This window comes from Leptonychotes weddellii, chromosome 11, assembly GCF_054177405.1.
Source record: "Leptonychotes weddellii isolate Sample4059 chromosome 11, ASM5417740v2, whole genome shotgun sequence".
Taxonomy (NCBI): domain Eukaryota; kingdom Metazoa; phylum Chordata; class Mammalia; order Carnivora; family Phocidae; genus Leptonychotes; species Leptonychotes weddellii.
In genome coordinates, this window is record NC_138379.1 from 82274660 (window position 1) to 82289703 (window position 15044).

Sequence of the window (15044 nt, forward strand, 5' to 3'; positions counted from 1 at the left end):
TGAGTGTGCATTCCCCATCACCAAGGATCAAGCCTGTCAGGGTGCCACGGGGGGCTGTGTCCGAGCCACCATCCCCGCCCTCAAGGGACTTCCAGCGGAAGGAGGGAAAAGAACCAAAGAGCCAGGTGCGGCAGCATGCCTTTGCAACCCCACCCACAGGCGGCGGGGGGGGGGGGGGGGGGGGCTCTTGAGCTGGGCAAAGGGGGTTAAATCAGGGAGGGTTCCTCAAAGAGATGGTTCTCAAAGGGTGGGAGAGGGGGAGCTCTGACCTTCTGTCACCCTCTCCCCGAGCACCCTCAGGAGGATCCTCCAAACTGGATCAATAGTCTAGGGTTTTGAGAATTTTTGAGGCAAGTGCTCTATAAAAGTAGAAATCTTCTAGCCACTAATGCATTTCTCAAGCACTTTTTCTGTCCGGGGTGTAGAACCTTCCTGATGTTCTTTAGAGGAAAGCTGAGGGTGGAGGGAGGGAATCACAGAGTGGGGGAGGTTCTAATCCTGGCTTTAAGACACACTTTCTCTGTGACCTTGGGCTATGCATTCTACCTCTCTGGGCCCTGGTTCTTCATCTGTGAAATGCATGTGTCTCCTAAGGATCCTTTGGGCTCTCAGCAGGGTGAGCAGTGAGGCAGTGGGGAAGGTGGAGGGCAGTGGGGACACGGGATCTAAAGATATCCAGAGAGCTCTGTCCCTTCCCCTCCCCCTTCTCTGGGCAGGGGTCACTTGCCTTCCCTTTGGCTCACCTCCTCTCTCACCTCAGCCTCCTGTTCTGAGAAACATGAGCCCTGCTGTAAAAATAAAGTGGACAGGCGTGGATGCCTGGCCCTGCTGATCTAGTGTCCAGGACCTCCTGGGGGAAGGAGAGGGCGGGCCTGGAGATGGGAAGAGATTTAGCGTTTTTTTTTTTTCCCCACAGACCTCTTTGAGAATAAGAACTAAAATGGACCGCATGCTTACTCTCTGTCTAGCACTCTGCTAAGAATTTTTACATGCAATAATATCTCATTCGGTCTTCATTGCCAGGTCCACTTCTGATGCTGGTAAGGCCTGGAGAAAGTGTACAAATGGAAATTACCTATGTGCCTAAATATGTTATAAATCAAGATAACAAAGTGTTATCTAACATAAAAAAAAAAAGATAACAGTGTTAAAGTTTATCTATTATCCTCTGACTTGATTACTTTTCCTTGACCTTAATTTGAAGACCAGGTCCAAAAAGCACTCTCTGGTCCACGCTCGTGCATGCCTGAGAACAGCCCACTTGCATGTCAAGTTCTAGGCACTCCCCAGCCCCTGCGAACAGCTGCACCTTGCCCACTGTCTGGGTGCACCTTGGGCAGTGTCCTGGGAGGAGGGGCCTGGGGAAGAGGCTGGCTCAGGGTTGAGTCATCTGAGCAGGGAATTCCAGGGTCCTGGATCCCCGGAGGCTGGTCTAGAAGAGGGAGGTGCATGGACCACCCTCCCTTTCTGCCCCACTGGACCCCCTTTTCCAGGGGGGAGATTATAGCCAGAGGAGGGCCAGAGGGAGGCCTTGAAAGCTCAGGAGCCCAGGGCCCCTGAGGCCCCTCCCTGTGTCCAGCCTAAGTGTGGCATTGTTCTTAACAATCTCACGAGGTAAATAGCATTCCTTTCACCAGAGTACAGATGAGGCTTCTGCAGAAGATTGCATAACTTGCTCAAGGTCGTGCAGCAATAGATGCTGGAGCTGGGATTCGCCTCCCCAGCGCCTAACCCCAGAGCTACCGAACATAGTCACCGCTACATGCAGGAAAGCCAGCGGGCCTCTCTTCTGCAAAAGCAGACATTCAGCATTGCCCAGCCAACTCAGGGCTGATCTCTTTGAAGCCCACCAGGGGCCCCAGGTTAAGAAGGCAGGGGTGTTGGGGAGGCATTGGTGGGGCTTTGCAGGGGTCAGGCCATGAAGTGGGAGCAGGTTTTGGAGTTTGAACCAGCCTCCAGACATCCAAGGGGTGGAGGACCAGGGAGGCAGACAGGATCTGTGACCGAGGGAGGGGGGCTCTGGATGGTTGGCAAGGGGCTGCTGAGGAGGATAGAGGGAGGATAGGAGACATTCGCTCCCAAACCACCCCAAATAGCACTCCTCACTTTCCCCTCAAGGTTAGATAAGGATTGCTGGTTAGCAGTCTCACCGCGGCCCTCCCACCTGGCTGTAAACCCCAAACAGGGAGGCCTGCCCTGGGCTCCTTCACCCCCCAAACCAAAAGGGAGGCCCAGGGAAACTCTTGGAGGAGGGTGAAAGGGCAGAGTCTGGGGGGACGGCCTAGGTGGGAGAAATGAGAAGTAGGGGTGCGGCGGGAGGGTGTAGCCGGACGCAGATAGGGAGTGTCTGGCCTGATTCCCTAGCTGGGAGCATCACGATTTCCAAAGAGTCCACGAAGAAATGGGAGAGGTTGGCGGGCGGTGGGCGGGGGCAGTTTGCAACTGGAAGCTCTGTTCCCGGAGCCCCAAGCCGCGGGGGCGAAGGCGGCGGGCTGCAGGCGCGGGGTGTGTGTGTGTGTGGGGGGGGTCCGCAGTGGGCAAGCCCGCACCCGCTCACCCCCTGCAGCGCGGCCAGACGCGGACGTTCGAGGGGTCCCTTTGCGGCCCCGGGAGAGGGAGTCGCTACCCCCCTCGTGGTCCCCAAAGCAGAACAACACAGACTTCCAACACCCGAAGAGCATCTACTCCCCCCAAAACTATCCTCCTAATTGGCAGCTCAGCGCCTGGGATGCTGCGGGCGGCTGCGGGTGGCCCTGCAGTGCCAAGCCGCAGCCGCCCAGCCCGAGCTGGCGAGGGAGTGGGGTGCCCGGCCTGCTCCCGGGGCTCCCGGGGGCCGCGAGGCGGGGCGCGCCGTGCAGGGTGCGCAGCGGGCGGGGGCGCCCCGGGCTCCGCGGCGGCCCCCGCCCCTCCTGCGGCTGGAGCGCGTCCAGAGCAGAGGCGCAGCGCCGCTCTCCTCTGCGCTCGCTCGGCGGTCCTCCTCTCGCTCCTCCTTCTCCGGCCCGTGCCCTCCGCGGCCGCTCCGGCAGCCGGCTCCTCCTTTCCCTCCCTCCGCCGCCTCTTGCGCTCTCCCGCTAACTTTCGCGAGCCCCGACCCGCGGCGCGGAGTTCCCCGCGGCTTCGCCGCCCACTGCAGACCGCGGGCTGCCAGCCGCTGCGCCCCGTACCCCATCCCCGCGCCCCTGGCACGCTCCGGAGACAACGCGACCATGCCCGGGGCCGGGGGCCGAGGCGCAGCCCGGGCGAGATGGCTGGGCACCGGGCTTTTGGGTAAGGCAGCCCCGGCTTGACCCCTTCTCCTCCTTCTCCACCCTCCCCCGCCCCCGCCCGGGGAGGGGACACTTAGAAGAGAGGTGCCTCGGACCCGGTGGGCTTTGGAGTGCGGCATGGTGCCGGATGAGCACCGCGGCCACCAGGTTCTTGCCGGCCGCCCGGCTCGGACGGCGGTGCTCCCTGGGGACCGCGCGCGTCCCCCGCCCCAGCGGTGGCAGCCCCGTGATTAGTTCTTCGCCGCCTCGGGCGCCTTCAGCTCCAGGCTTCTGGAGCTACCTCTCGGGGCTGCAGCACGGGTGTCCCGGGTTCCGAGGTTTAGGCGTGTGCCCTAGGTGGAGGGGACGCCAGGGGGTCGCCCGTGTGAGTGTTGGGATGGTGGTTTCTAACCCCTGCCCAGAGCTGTTTGCAACTTGGATGCTTGCTGCCCAGGCATCGGGCATGCACCGATTGGAGGGGGTGGGGAGGGGTGCGCGGGGGCGGAGGGGGGTTCCCCTTCCTCCTGGCCCTTTTTCTGTTTCTCTCCTCTGCCCTCTATCTCCTCCAGTGCCCACTGTCTTCCCTGAGGCTCCACACCAAGGACTGGAGAGGGTTGGAGGGACTTGGAGGATGGCTCAAGCCCCCTTTTAGGAGGGATCTTGTCTCTCTTCTTACAAAGAGATTCCACGGGGAGGCCCTGTTTAACTTGCTCTCAGCTCTTCATTTTTGGGATGAATATGAAGACCGAGGAGATATATCCAGAGGCCACAGAAGGAGCAGAGTCTTAATATCTATTAATATGTACACGATGGTTTTGAGTGACGAGCTCCAAGAGATTAGAGAATAATATTAGTCCAGAATACAATCTCCTCAAAAACCGTAGCTGGATTTCAATGTAAACTAACTCCATCTCTGGCACCTGCGCCTCTTCCTGTTTGTATTTGTCAGATTTGGCTTTTGGCAGCTCCCCTCTTCGGGCTGGGCACGTGATGTAGGCATTTGTGCTGCAAACAGGGGGACGGAGCTTATAAGGGCAGTCGCTGCTGTTTGTGCAAATGTAAATAAACCGTATGCAGACCCGCCGCGTTGGCACATGGTAGTGGAGGGGGATAGAGTGTTTCTCTCACTCAGGAGCCACTGATTTAATTACATGGCCACAGCTAGAGAGCGGACACTGGTGTTTTCTCCTGTCCTTTTGGCACAGAGGTGTGCTCGTTTCACAGTGACCTAAGGAGGTGGGTGCCTCCTTGAGCTCTAAGGTGCCTCTTCATGGGGGCGGGCACAGTACGGCTGCATGCCTGCTCCCCCCATCCCGTGTCTGATCAGCTCAGGTTCCCACTGTAACCATGGCTGGGGGAAGGGCTCACTGGGGACTTCACATGCATGCAGTCATTAATCCAGCCCACTTATCAACACCTCTGGCTTCCCTTCTGCCTACTGCCCAGTTGGGTGGTGGGATGCCAGTGACTGGGCCATTAGAATATTCATAGAACCACAGTGGGAAACCACACTATACACTGGAGGAGGACTGTGGGCAGAGTCTTGGTACTTTTCTCCAGGGGGGAGCCCCCACCTCCTCCAAGGACTGCTCAGCTGGGTAGACCAGGGAGGAGCAGGAGCCCATTGGAGCAGGTTTGGACAAGTCCCTGAGCTACCCTCTGGGAGCCCAGGAAAAAGCAGAGTGATTTCTAGGTGGGAGACTTGCAGGCCCCAGAGCTGGTCCTGCCTACACTGCTCCCTACCCCTCTGGTTTGCAGAGGGAATACCACCAGGGGTCCTCTTTGCACCTTGCCAGGAGGCCATTGCTGAGGCTGCCCAGGGGGCATTGCTTTGAGCTTGGGACACGGATGCCATCCTTGCTCCAGTCTGGTCGGGGAGATGCAGAGGCGACTGGTCAGCCAACTGGTAGCATCAGGGCTGGCAGGAAGTCTGGAAACCCAATATCACAGAGCGCCCCGAAGGATGAGGAACCGGGGTCCAGAGAGGGAAGGCGACTCGCCCAACATGGCCAATCGATGGTCAAGTGGGACAGAATCCAGGTCTCCTGGGCTCTGTCAGACGGACTTGCCTCCCAGTGGACTTAAGTCGGCTGAGAGGGAAGGTTAGCAGGATTGTGCAGATGAGCTGAGGGAGGGGTGAGGCATGCAGGGATAGAGGCTTGGGGGCCCAGACAAATGTGGAGATTGGGCACAGAGCAGTAGGCTTCCAGGGGTCCTCCACCCCCCAGTCCCCTGGCCTCATGTCAAACTCAGTCTAACAGACTGAGACTACAGATTTCTCCTGACCTCCCAAGATACCCTCTCTTCAGTAGAGAAGAGTTTCCAAGGTTGCATTATTGCAGCTGAGGTTTCTGTGGGTGCCAGTCCCTTCCTGAGCTTGTAACTGGTAATATATCTGTCCTGCCCACCCCTTCCTTGTTCCCTGATTTGCTTAATTGCTGTGATCTGTGTTTAATTATCACTTGTGAGGGCGTCATGTTGCGCAACCCTCTTTCCCTTGGTATGTATTTATTAAGGGCTTGTCTAATGAGAACACAATTAAGGAGAGGGTGCTCAGACCGACTCAGAGAAAAGGAAAGGAAGGGGGAGGTAAGGAGTTCATGAAGAAGAGCGTGGGAAAGGGGAAAACTGGGAGGAGGGGATGCCCCACGTTTGAATCTGGCCCCGTGATTGGTTTTTTTCTGGAGATGTTGGCCTGTGGGGTATCCCAAAGCCCTTCTGCCTGTCCGCCCCCTGCTGGGATCTGTGTGAAAGGTAGACCCCGGGGCACAGATTCTCCCACCTCGCCCTCTTGCTGAGAGTGTGGGGATCCCTGCGTAAGCCAACGCACCCATTCTGTGGCCTGCAAGAGCAGGGCCAGGCACACCGTTTGGGCTTGTTGGCAAAGCTGGTTTTGTTGAGCATTCGGTAGTCTCTCAGGGGCATGCTTCTGTCTCAGCAAAGCTCCTGGGGGTGGGCAGGAAGTAGGCAGGTTGCCTAGGGAGAGGGAGCTGAAATCTTTCCTTTGTCTCTGGGCCCAGGGGCCTTGGCTGGCCCAGCCCTGCCTCCCACAGCCCCTAGAGCCTGCACCCCAGGAGGGGTCTTGTCCTGCGGCCTCGGCCCACTTTCTGCCTCTCAGCTCTAACTTTGAGCCTGTCTGACTCCCCCGGGGCCAGAGAGTATCAGCTTCCTTATTACAGTCAGCCTGTTTCCGTCTGCCATGCCAGGCAAGCCCTTGGAGCTAAACTTAGAGTCCGGGCCACCTTGCCCCTCTTTCCTCCCTCCCCTCAGCGTGTGTGTGTGTGTGTGTGTGTGTGTGTGTGTGTGTGTGTGTGTGACGGATCCTTGGATGTGGGAAAAGGTGGCAGACCATTTCCTGCCTTGACATTTGCCTTGGAATGTCTGCTGGGGCCCGAAGATTCTGGCTGGTGGGAATATTTAATAATAGGATTTGCACGTGCTGAGTACTTTTATTACTTTAGTAAAACTTGGGAGTGCCGAGTCAGTCCTCAGACAAACCCCCAAAGGGAGGATGGGAGGGGGGCGAAGGCTTCAGAGAGTTGCCAGCTAGCTGGTTAGGGCCTTTCAGCGAGAGAAGGCAAAGCTCTGGGGCTCAGGGTGGAATTCCACAGGATTCATGGGGACTTGTTCATCAATCCCATGATGCCAGAAAGAGGCCCCTAATCCCAGATACACACATGCACACACTGAAATTCTAAACAGTTGAAATTCTAAGCAGCTTCTTTACTCCAGGGAAATGGCATGGGAAGAATGACCTCCATGAGGTGGTACAAGGTGTGAGTACAAAACGTGTGAATGGCCCGGAGACATTCTCAGCTGACACTGGTCATTAAGCAAGGGGTGCCCTGGTTACTTCCAGACCTGTGATGAAGGCCAGACCTGTCCCCCTCCCTCCTTCCAAACACCATCCTCCTCTACCTGCAGGGTGCCTCGGTCAGAGCATTGCGCTCACTGAAGCCCCTCTTGTGTTTTGTAGGCCCATGTTTTGGCTTTATACCAAGCTCAGGAGATAGGAAAGACAACCATCCTAGTTTGGGGGCATGCACGCAGGATGTGGCATCCCTGACTTTCCCAAGGTCAGCAGGCAGAGCGGGCCCGCTCCTGGCCTGGCCATCCTCCTGAAGCTCTCCCCTGGGGGCCTCTAGTGGATCAACACCTGCCCTTGCTCCCTCCTGTCCCCCCAGCACAATCTCACAGATGAGAGAGCATGGGAAACAGGCCCCCGGGGCTTTCCTCTGCCCAAGCCTCTCAGACACTGTGGACAGGGCTTCCAGATTGCTGGGAGGATGTGCAGTGCAGAGGCCAGGCTTGCCCACCCTCTTTGATGCCTTAACTTGGGCAGGGCTCTGGACTTTTCCGTGAACGCCTCTGTGCCTTTCCTTTGTCCCCTCCAGGCTATGGTGAGAATTGGCAGTGTTTCACTGTGGGAGTCCTGAGTGTACTAGTTAAGTCATCCACACAGGCACACACTAATCAGGAGAAATGTGCATTGTCATGAGCTAGACCTTAAAGAAGTAGTCTGTCCTCTGTTCTGGACTGTTCTTTTGCTCTTTTTTTGCTTCTACCTATTTAAAGCAGTTTGAAAGATTTTACTTTTGATGTGTCTCTTTGGTGTTCTCGGATACCCCATTCTGGCTGGGGTCGGGGAGCTGATTTGACCCCTGACTTGAGTTCCCCAATCTGCCCCAAGATCCAGGTTCCTGGGTAAGGGGCGCCAGTGAGTGCTGGAGGCTGGAGCTATGGTGCTCCTTGGAGCTTGGGCCCCCAAGGGAGGCCTGTGGTTATCAGGAAGCTTCTCCTGGGGCCTTTCCTGTTATAGCTCCGTACTCTGTTCCTTAGTTTGGAGGAACAATGAGTGTGGGAAGCAGAGCTGGGGTCTCCTACATCATCTAGGCTGGAGGGTGGACTCTCCTGTCTGGCCCCTGTCCCTAGACCTCTGGGGGAGGTGTGCTGCAGGACAGGAACAGAGGTAAAAAGAAAGCCAGGAGTGCTAGGCAGAGCTAGCCTCGGCAATGTGAATACGACTTATTCTGCTCACTGGGGGGTGTGTGGCCTTGAGCAAGTTAATTTCTCTGAGCCTCTGTCTTCATTTTGTACATTGAGGATAAAAATAATAACCACCTCACAGGATTAGTATGAGGATTAAGTGAGACAGTGTATATAAAATACCCGTCCTCTCTTAGAGGAAGTGCTCAGTCCCAGCTTCACCATTTACTCTGGGGCCCTGGGTGAGTTACTTAACCTCTCGGAGTCTCAATTTCATCATCTGTAGGATGAGAAAAATTTACACCTACCTCTTGGTGTTCTAATAAAAGTTGGCGTTCGTATGTGTAAACTGTCTAGCGCAGTGATCCTCAAAGTGTTGCCCCTGACCCCAGCATTCCCTGGCAACTTTTGAAATGCAAGTTCCCAGGCTCTAGACCTACTGAATCAGAAACTCCAGAGGTAGGGCCAAGCTGTCTGTTGCCCTCCAGGTGGATCTGATGGTCTCTCAAATTGGAATGCCGCTCCTCTAGAACATTTCCTGGCACCTAAGAGCCCATCAGAGAGCGAGGGCTAACTTCTCAGCCCTGATGGGAACCTTGGTGGGCAAGTCCTGCTATATTAGGATGTAAGAGGATTTTTTTGCTTTGGGGTTTTGGAATGCTAGAAATGTTTCTTGTTGACCTTAGGCAAGTCACTTAACCTCTCTGTGCTTTGTTGTCTCATCGGCAATAGGGACCTATAATATTATGTCACTCAGAGGATGGGGGTGAGGATCAAATGGGCCTATCAGCTATTATGGACGTGGCAGGGGTCATGATGGAACATTGGGTGTTCTTTTGGACTTTTTGAGGTAAGAGCGCTCCACTTTGCCTTCAGAAGGAGGGTGATGTGAAGAAGCTGAGAGGAGCCCCGAGGGCAAGAAGCAGGGAAGCCAGCTCTCCTCAGAGCCTTCTCTGTCATTTAAAAAGCATTGCTTAGGGGAGCAAAGCAAGAGGAAACTGGTTAGGGGCCATGAAGGGATCAAGGTAGACAAAAGAAGTCCTTCCTTGGGGGTGAGGATGGGAGAAAGAGCAAGGTTGCTGACCTTTAAAGCATAGATGACCCTGGCTGTCTTGGGAACAACACCAATTCTGGGGACTGCCTGCAGAGCCGAGGGCAGGCCTGGGCTGAGAGGGGGGTCTCGGGGGGCCCGGCCAGCACACCTAGTCAGCGCAAGCGAGTCTCTTGTAGTCCTGTCTCTACCGTGGGCATCAGTCTGGGGCCTCTGGCGCTGGCATTCTGGGAACGCCTGGCTGGAGGTGCAAGTAGCTGAGAGCAGGTGCAGTCTGGGAGGAAGCATCAGGGAAACTTTGGGACAGGAATTAGTGCAGCCACATGGCTGCTCTCAACTGCCCACCAGCTCTTGAGTCAGACCTGGGATCGGATTTCAAGAACCCCTGGAAGTTGTACAACTTTGGGCAAGGCATTTTGCTCTTCCGAGCCTCACGTTTCCCATCTGTAAAATGTAGGATTAATAATACCCATCTTACAGGTGTGGGGTGGGAATGAAATGGGATTACCCACTTGCAGCCCGTGGCAAGTGGGCCCAGTAAGGGGAGCACTGGGAACCTGAGTAGGACTCTCTCTGAGACCTCAGGTGCCCCTTTCACCTCCGGGCAAGGACATCACTTAGGCATCTTATTCTGACGCCCCTCCTGCCCTCCACCTTGAGGTACATTGGGGTCTCCTCCAGGACTCTGTAGGACAGGAGGAGGGCCAGGGCCCCTTACAAGGATTCATGGGGGGGGGTCCCAGAGGCCAGGAGTGGAGACTGATGGTTTCCACTTGCCCAAGCGGTGGGGGTGGTATTGACATTCTGGGGAGTGGGTGCTAGGGCAGTGGTGGGGTGGGGGTGCGGGTAGGGAAGGGGAAGAGCTGGGGAGGGGGGCGGAGGGCGCTCGAGGAACGTTCCCAGGACGTGGGCCGGAGAGGGGCTGTGGGGTGTGGGGGCGGGCCGGGAGGGGCCAGCGGTCCCGCGCCCTCTCCATGCCGCCCCTGCTCTCGAGCGTCCCTGTGGTAGGGAATCGGCCTCCGCCGGTGTCTCCCGCCCTCCCTCCCACTTTCTCTCCTGCGATCGCGCTCGCCACCGCCCGGTGCCGCCCCGTCCCATCCCGGCCTGGGCTCCCTCCTGGTCCCAGGGTCGCGGCCGGTGGCCAGAGGGCGTGGGACCCGGCCGACCAGGCACGGTTGGGCGGGAGGTGGCCCTCCGCTTCTCCGCCCCTTGGGGCCGGTGGGAGGCCGCGGTGCAGTGTGGCGGCTGCGTTTGCCCATTTTCTCTTCACCGCGAGGGACCTGGCTCCAGCCTCCCCCCCCATCCGGGAAAGGTACCGGGGGGCCGCGCACCGTCCTAGGGGAAACTCCCACTGCAAACAGGCAGAGCCCGTCCCGCACTTGGGGGGGTGCGGGATGGCACTTGCGGGGACTGCGCCCGCGGGGTAGGGGCGCGGCCAGGCGGCAAGGGCCTCGTTTTCCTGGGTTCGGGTGACCTCTGGTGGTTATTCGGAGTGCCACATGGGCAGCTCCCCGGCCCAGGCCAAGGGGAGAAATGAGTAAGGGCTGGTGGCTCAGGCAGTGTTCATTGAAGAGAACCGTCCTCCCAAGTTGATACACAGGGTGACAGCGACCTCCCTGCCTGGCCACCACTCCTCCCTGCCCGAGTGTCCTCTTCCAGAGCTCCAGGCTGGAGATTCCGGTAGGGTTTTCTTAAGGGAGGTGGCGACTGTCACACAGGTCTCTTCCTGCTCCCGGTGTCCCTGTCGCTGGAGGTGTCTGTGGGAAAGGCCACCACCATCTACGCTGTCAATGGCACGGAGATCCTGCTGCCCTGCACCTTCTCCAGCTGCTTTGGCTTCCAAGACCTCCACTTCTGGTGGTCCTACAACACCAGTGATACATTCAGGACTGTAAGTAGTGGGGGAAGGGACAGGACAGCTCAGACTCTCCTCCCTTCCCTAGCACCTTGCCCCTGCCTCTGCCTCCCTTTCCCCTGCTCTGGTCCCTTCCGGACTGACCTCGCTGTGATGGTCCCCGGAATCTACCTTTTGTCATCCTTTCTCCTAGCGTTCTTTCCAGAGCCTGTCCAGAAGGATCTAAGTGGGAGGGATGCTTAGATGGTGTTGCCAGAATTCTGGGCTTGTTGGAATTCTTGGCTAGAGTTCTTTGTCTGGTCTGAAGAAATGCCTGAACTTGGATTGCTTGTGTAAAAATAATTTAATTTAAAAAACAGGGGAGTCAAAGACCCTTGGAAGGCTTGGAGAAAAGAAATGAGAAGAGTTCAAATGGGAGAAGGGCTGGGGACCTGGCCCTAGAAAGAAAGGAGAGGAAGCTAGGGAAGAGAAAGCTCTTCTGCAGGAGCTTCGGCAGGGCTGTGGGCTGGAGGTGGGGATGGACCAGTCAACAGGTGTTTAGTGAGTACTCACTGTGCAGTCTCGTAGGGGACCCGAAGTGTACATAAGGAAGCTCTGGATGTGATTAAACACTGGGCTCAGGGCCGTTGGTAGACAGTGCTGTAGGATTGATCCAGGTCTTGATGGAGGGCCAGAATTCAGATGGACAGGGGACAAGTTGTCAGCAAAAGCTGTGGGTGGTGGTGGTGGTGGTGACAGAGGGAAATGAGAGTGGTAATTGCTGGAGCCATGATGTAAAAGGCTTTTATGAAGAAAGAGATAAAAGCTGTGCTACGTTCCAGGGAGATCCTAATGATAGAAAATGGGCTTAGCTTGAAGCAAGTGAAATTCAGGTTAGACGGGCAGTCAGCGCTATCGGTACTGGAAGGAAACCAAGTGGGGGGAGCACCTCTGGCTGTAGGCTCTCTCTGGACCTGGACAGGGAGGCACCCAAGGACTGGGCTGGAGTGATGTCGTGACCCTTGAGGACCCTGATTCTTTCTTGGCCATCTCTTCCACACCCCCTTCCCCCCATAGCTCATAGACGGGACGGTGAAGAATGAAAAGTCTGACCCTAAGGTGAAGTTCAAAAATGACGATCGCATCACTCTGGAGGGCTCCACTAAGGAGAAGATGAACAACATTTCCATTCTACTGAGGAGCCTGGAATTCAGCGACACAGGCAAATACACCTGTCATGTGCAGAACCCCAAGGAGAATAATTTTCAGCACCAGGCCACCATCTTCCTCCAAGTCGTTGATAAATGTAAGCAGTGGTGGCTGGGACGAGGGCAGTGGAGTGGGAAGCACGGCGGGGTACCCCACTCAGTGGGGTCAAATGACATTTCAGCCCAGCCGCATGGGTGTTTTCTTTTGCTTTATGCTTTCAAAAGTTACTGGAGTCACATTTGGAAGCTCAGATAACATAGCTCCAATACCTATTCTGCCACTGAATAGCTTATGATACACACTTAGCCCCTCTGAGCCTGGTTTTCCTCATCTGCAAAATCTGCATCATCCTAGGGTGCTTGCGAGAAGTAGGGACGGGACATAGGATGGTTCGTGGTGGGAAAGTTCTCTGTGTGTGCTGATGATTACTACTCTTGTGTATCCCCCTCACAACTGTTGATCGAATGCCCGGCATCACACCAAAAGTGACATGAATGATCCCCAGTGTTCTTCCTTGAGGAATTTACAGTCCAGGGTAGGACAGAAGACAGGTAAACAGAGGACTGACAGAGGGACAGAGCACGTAAAGCCACAGGCAACTGAGATTGGTAAGAGTGGCCACTCCCCTCTGGAGCTTAAACCCCCGCTGGGGATTGCCGTCGGCCACAGGTGGAACAGGGGGGCATGAAGAAGCCTGTGGGGAGCAGCCAGGTGGTCACATGACCCCCGACACTAGAGGTGGTTAGAGAAGAGGCTGGAGGTGTTATGCTGGGCTTCCTGGATGGGGAGCCTGGAAGGCTAAGGAAGCACAGAAGTAGAGAAAAAAGGAAGGACCTGCTCTAGGGTCCTGCTTGTGTGGCATTTCTTGGGTGCCTGGGGGCTCACTGCTCTCCTGGATGAAGTGGGGTCCTTGGAGAGAGAGAGATGCCCATGAGTTCACTGTTGGCTGTGCCGAGGGCAGAGCCGGAGGCCATCCAGGCAGCTCGCTCTGAGCCTGGAGCCATCTGAGTCTAGGCTGTGTGTGGCGTCCCCTCTTCCTCTCTGTCTGGATGTCGTCTCACTTCATGCTCAGCCTTTGCAGGGGGGAAGAGGAGGGCAAGAGAACCAACATTTATGGAGCATTTTGGGGTGCCAGGCACTGAGTTAGGCGCTGTACCTTACCTTCGCACCTTTGTCCCTCACACGTCCCTTTGAAGGGATCTTTTCTCCATTTTTATAGATTCCTTCATTCATCTAGCCCAACAAATATTTGTTGAGCACCTACTTATGTGGCACCTACTAGGTCTATGAACAAGGTAGACAAATTCCTGCCCTTATGGAGATTTCCTTCTCATCAGGGGAGATATGCAGTAAAGAAAATAAAGAAGAAAATGATGTTGTATAAGAGAACATGGCTGGTGTTGTAGGGAAAAAACAAAATGGGGAGGGAGAAAGGGGTGCTAACAGTGTCACTAGGAAGGCCTCAATGAAAAGGTGACCTAGAATAAGGACATTTGAGGGAGCAATGAAGATGTCTTTGGGTAGATAGTCCAGGCAGAGGGAATAGCAAGTACAAAGGCCCTGAGGCAGATACTTGAACATCAGTGAGGCCAGCGTGGCTGGAGCAGGGCAAATAGCAAGAAATGAGTCAGGTTAAGCCATGTTGTATGGGGCCTTGTTAGCCTAAGTAGATGGGAGCTACTGAAGAGCTCTGAGCAGAAGAGTTAACCCAGAACAGGCTCTCTGCGGGGCCAAGAATAGACGATGAAATGAGGAGTCCAGTTAGGAGGCTCCTACAAACATCCAGGCCAGGATGTCTTGAGCCAGTGTGGTACTGAGAGGTCAGATTCTGGAATTTTTAAGTTAGGGCCATTAGGATTCTCAGGTGGATTGAATGTGGTGTTTGGAGAAGGAAGGGGTCAAGGATGACTCTAAGGATTTTGGTCAGAACAGCTGGAAGGATGGAGTTTTCTCAACAGAGGTGGGGAGACGGTGAGTGGAGCAGGTTCTGGAAGTCAGCTCAGTTTTCTGATGAGGAAACTGAGGGAGAAGGTTTAAGTGGCCAGTTCAAGGTTACCAGCTCATTAGTGACTTCTGAGATCCTGTAGTTAAAATCCAGACGCCCTGACTCCAAAGTCTTCCTGCCACATAAAAGTTGTTATAGGGAGATTCTTGATTTTTCCTGCGTGGACAAAGGAGGCCCAGAAAGAGGCAATGAAATTTTTTTTTAAAAACATTTTCCATCACTTTTAAGTTTGAAAGCTTTTTAAATTTTTTTTTTAGGATTTTATTCATTTATTTGACAGAGAGAGAGAGACAGCGAGAGAGGGAACACAAGCAGGGGGAGTGGGAGAGGGAGAAGCAGGCTTCCCGCCGAGCAGGGAGCCCGATGCGGGGCTCGATCCCAGGACCCTGGGATCATGACCTGAGCGAAGGCAGACGCCCAACGACTGAACCACCCAGGCACCCCAAGAGGCAATGAAATTTTTAATGTGGCAGTTTGGGCGGCCAAGTCAAACTGTTAAGGGCCCTGAGTCTGAATTATTCCAGAACTGTGTGTGTGTCTGTGGGAGGGTATGTGTGTGGAGGGGGGGGGGGGAAGGAACCTCTTTGTGTTGTGCCTTATCCTGGTAGATGCCATGTTCCAGCTTCTGCTTCCTGCTGCAAGGCCTGGGGAGGCCTGGGGGCTGGGTGGGAGTGGGCACATCCCAGATGCCAGGGTTGGAGGGCTGTAGCCATC

At 55.6% G+C, this 15044-nt stretch overlaps 1 protein-coding gene across 2 annotated transcripts in view; it reads left to right on the forward strand.

Moving 5' to 3' along the window:
- Positions 1-2969: 2969 nt before the first annotated feature.
- The window catches only part of SCN4B (sodium voltage-gated channel beta subunit 4), a 20285-nt gene continuing 8210 nt past the window's right edge, over positions 2970-15044 (forward strand). Inside the window, exons 1-3 of one of the 2 annotated variants that reach the window (XM_006744340.3) lie at positions 2970-3267; positions 11001-11173; positions 12194-12422. In XM_006744340.3, the coding sequence (XP_006744403.1) occupies positions 3207-3267; positions 11001-11173; positions 12194-12422 (463 nt within the window). In that variant the 5' untranslated portion in view covers positions 2970-3206. Of the gene's footprint in view, positions 3268-10407; positions 10595-11000; positions 11174-12193; positions 12423-15044 lie in introns of those variants that run through there. The other variant, XM_031040186.2, reaches the window with a different exon arrangement.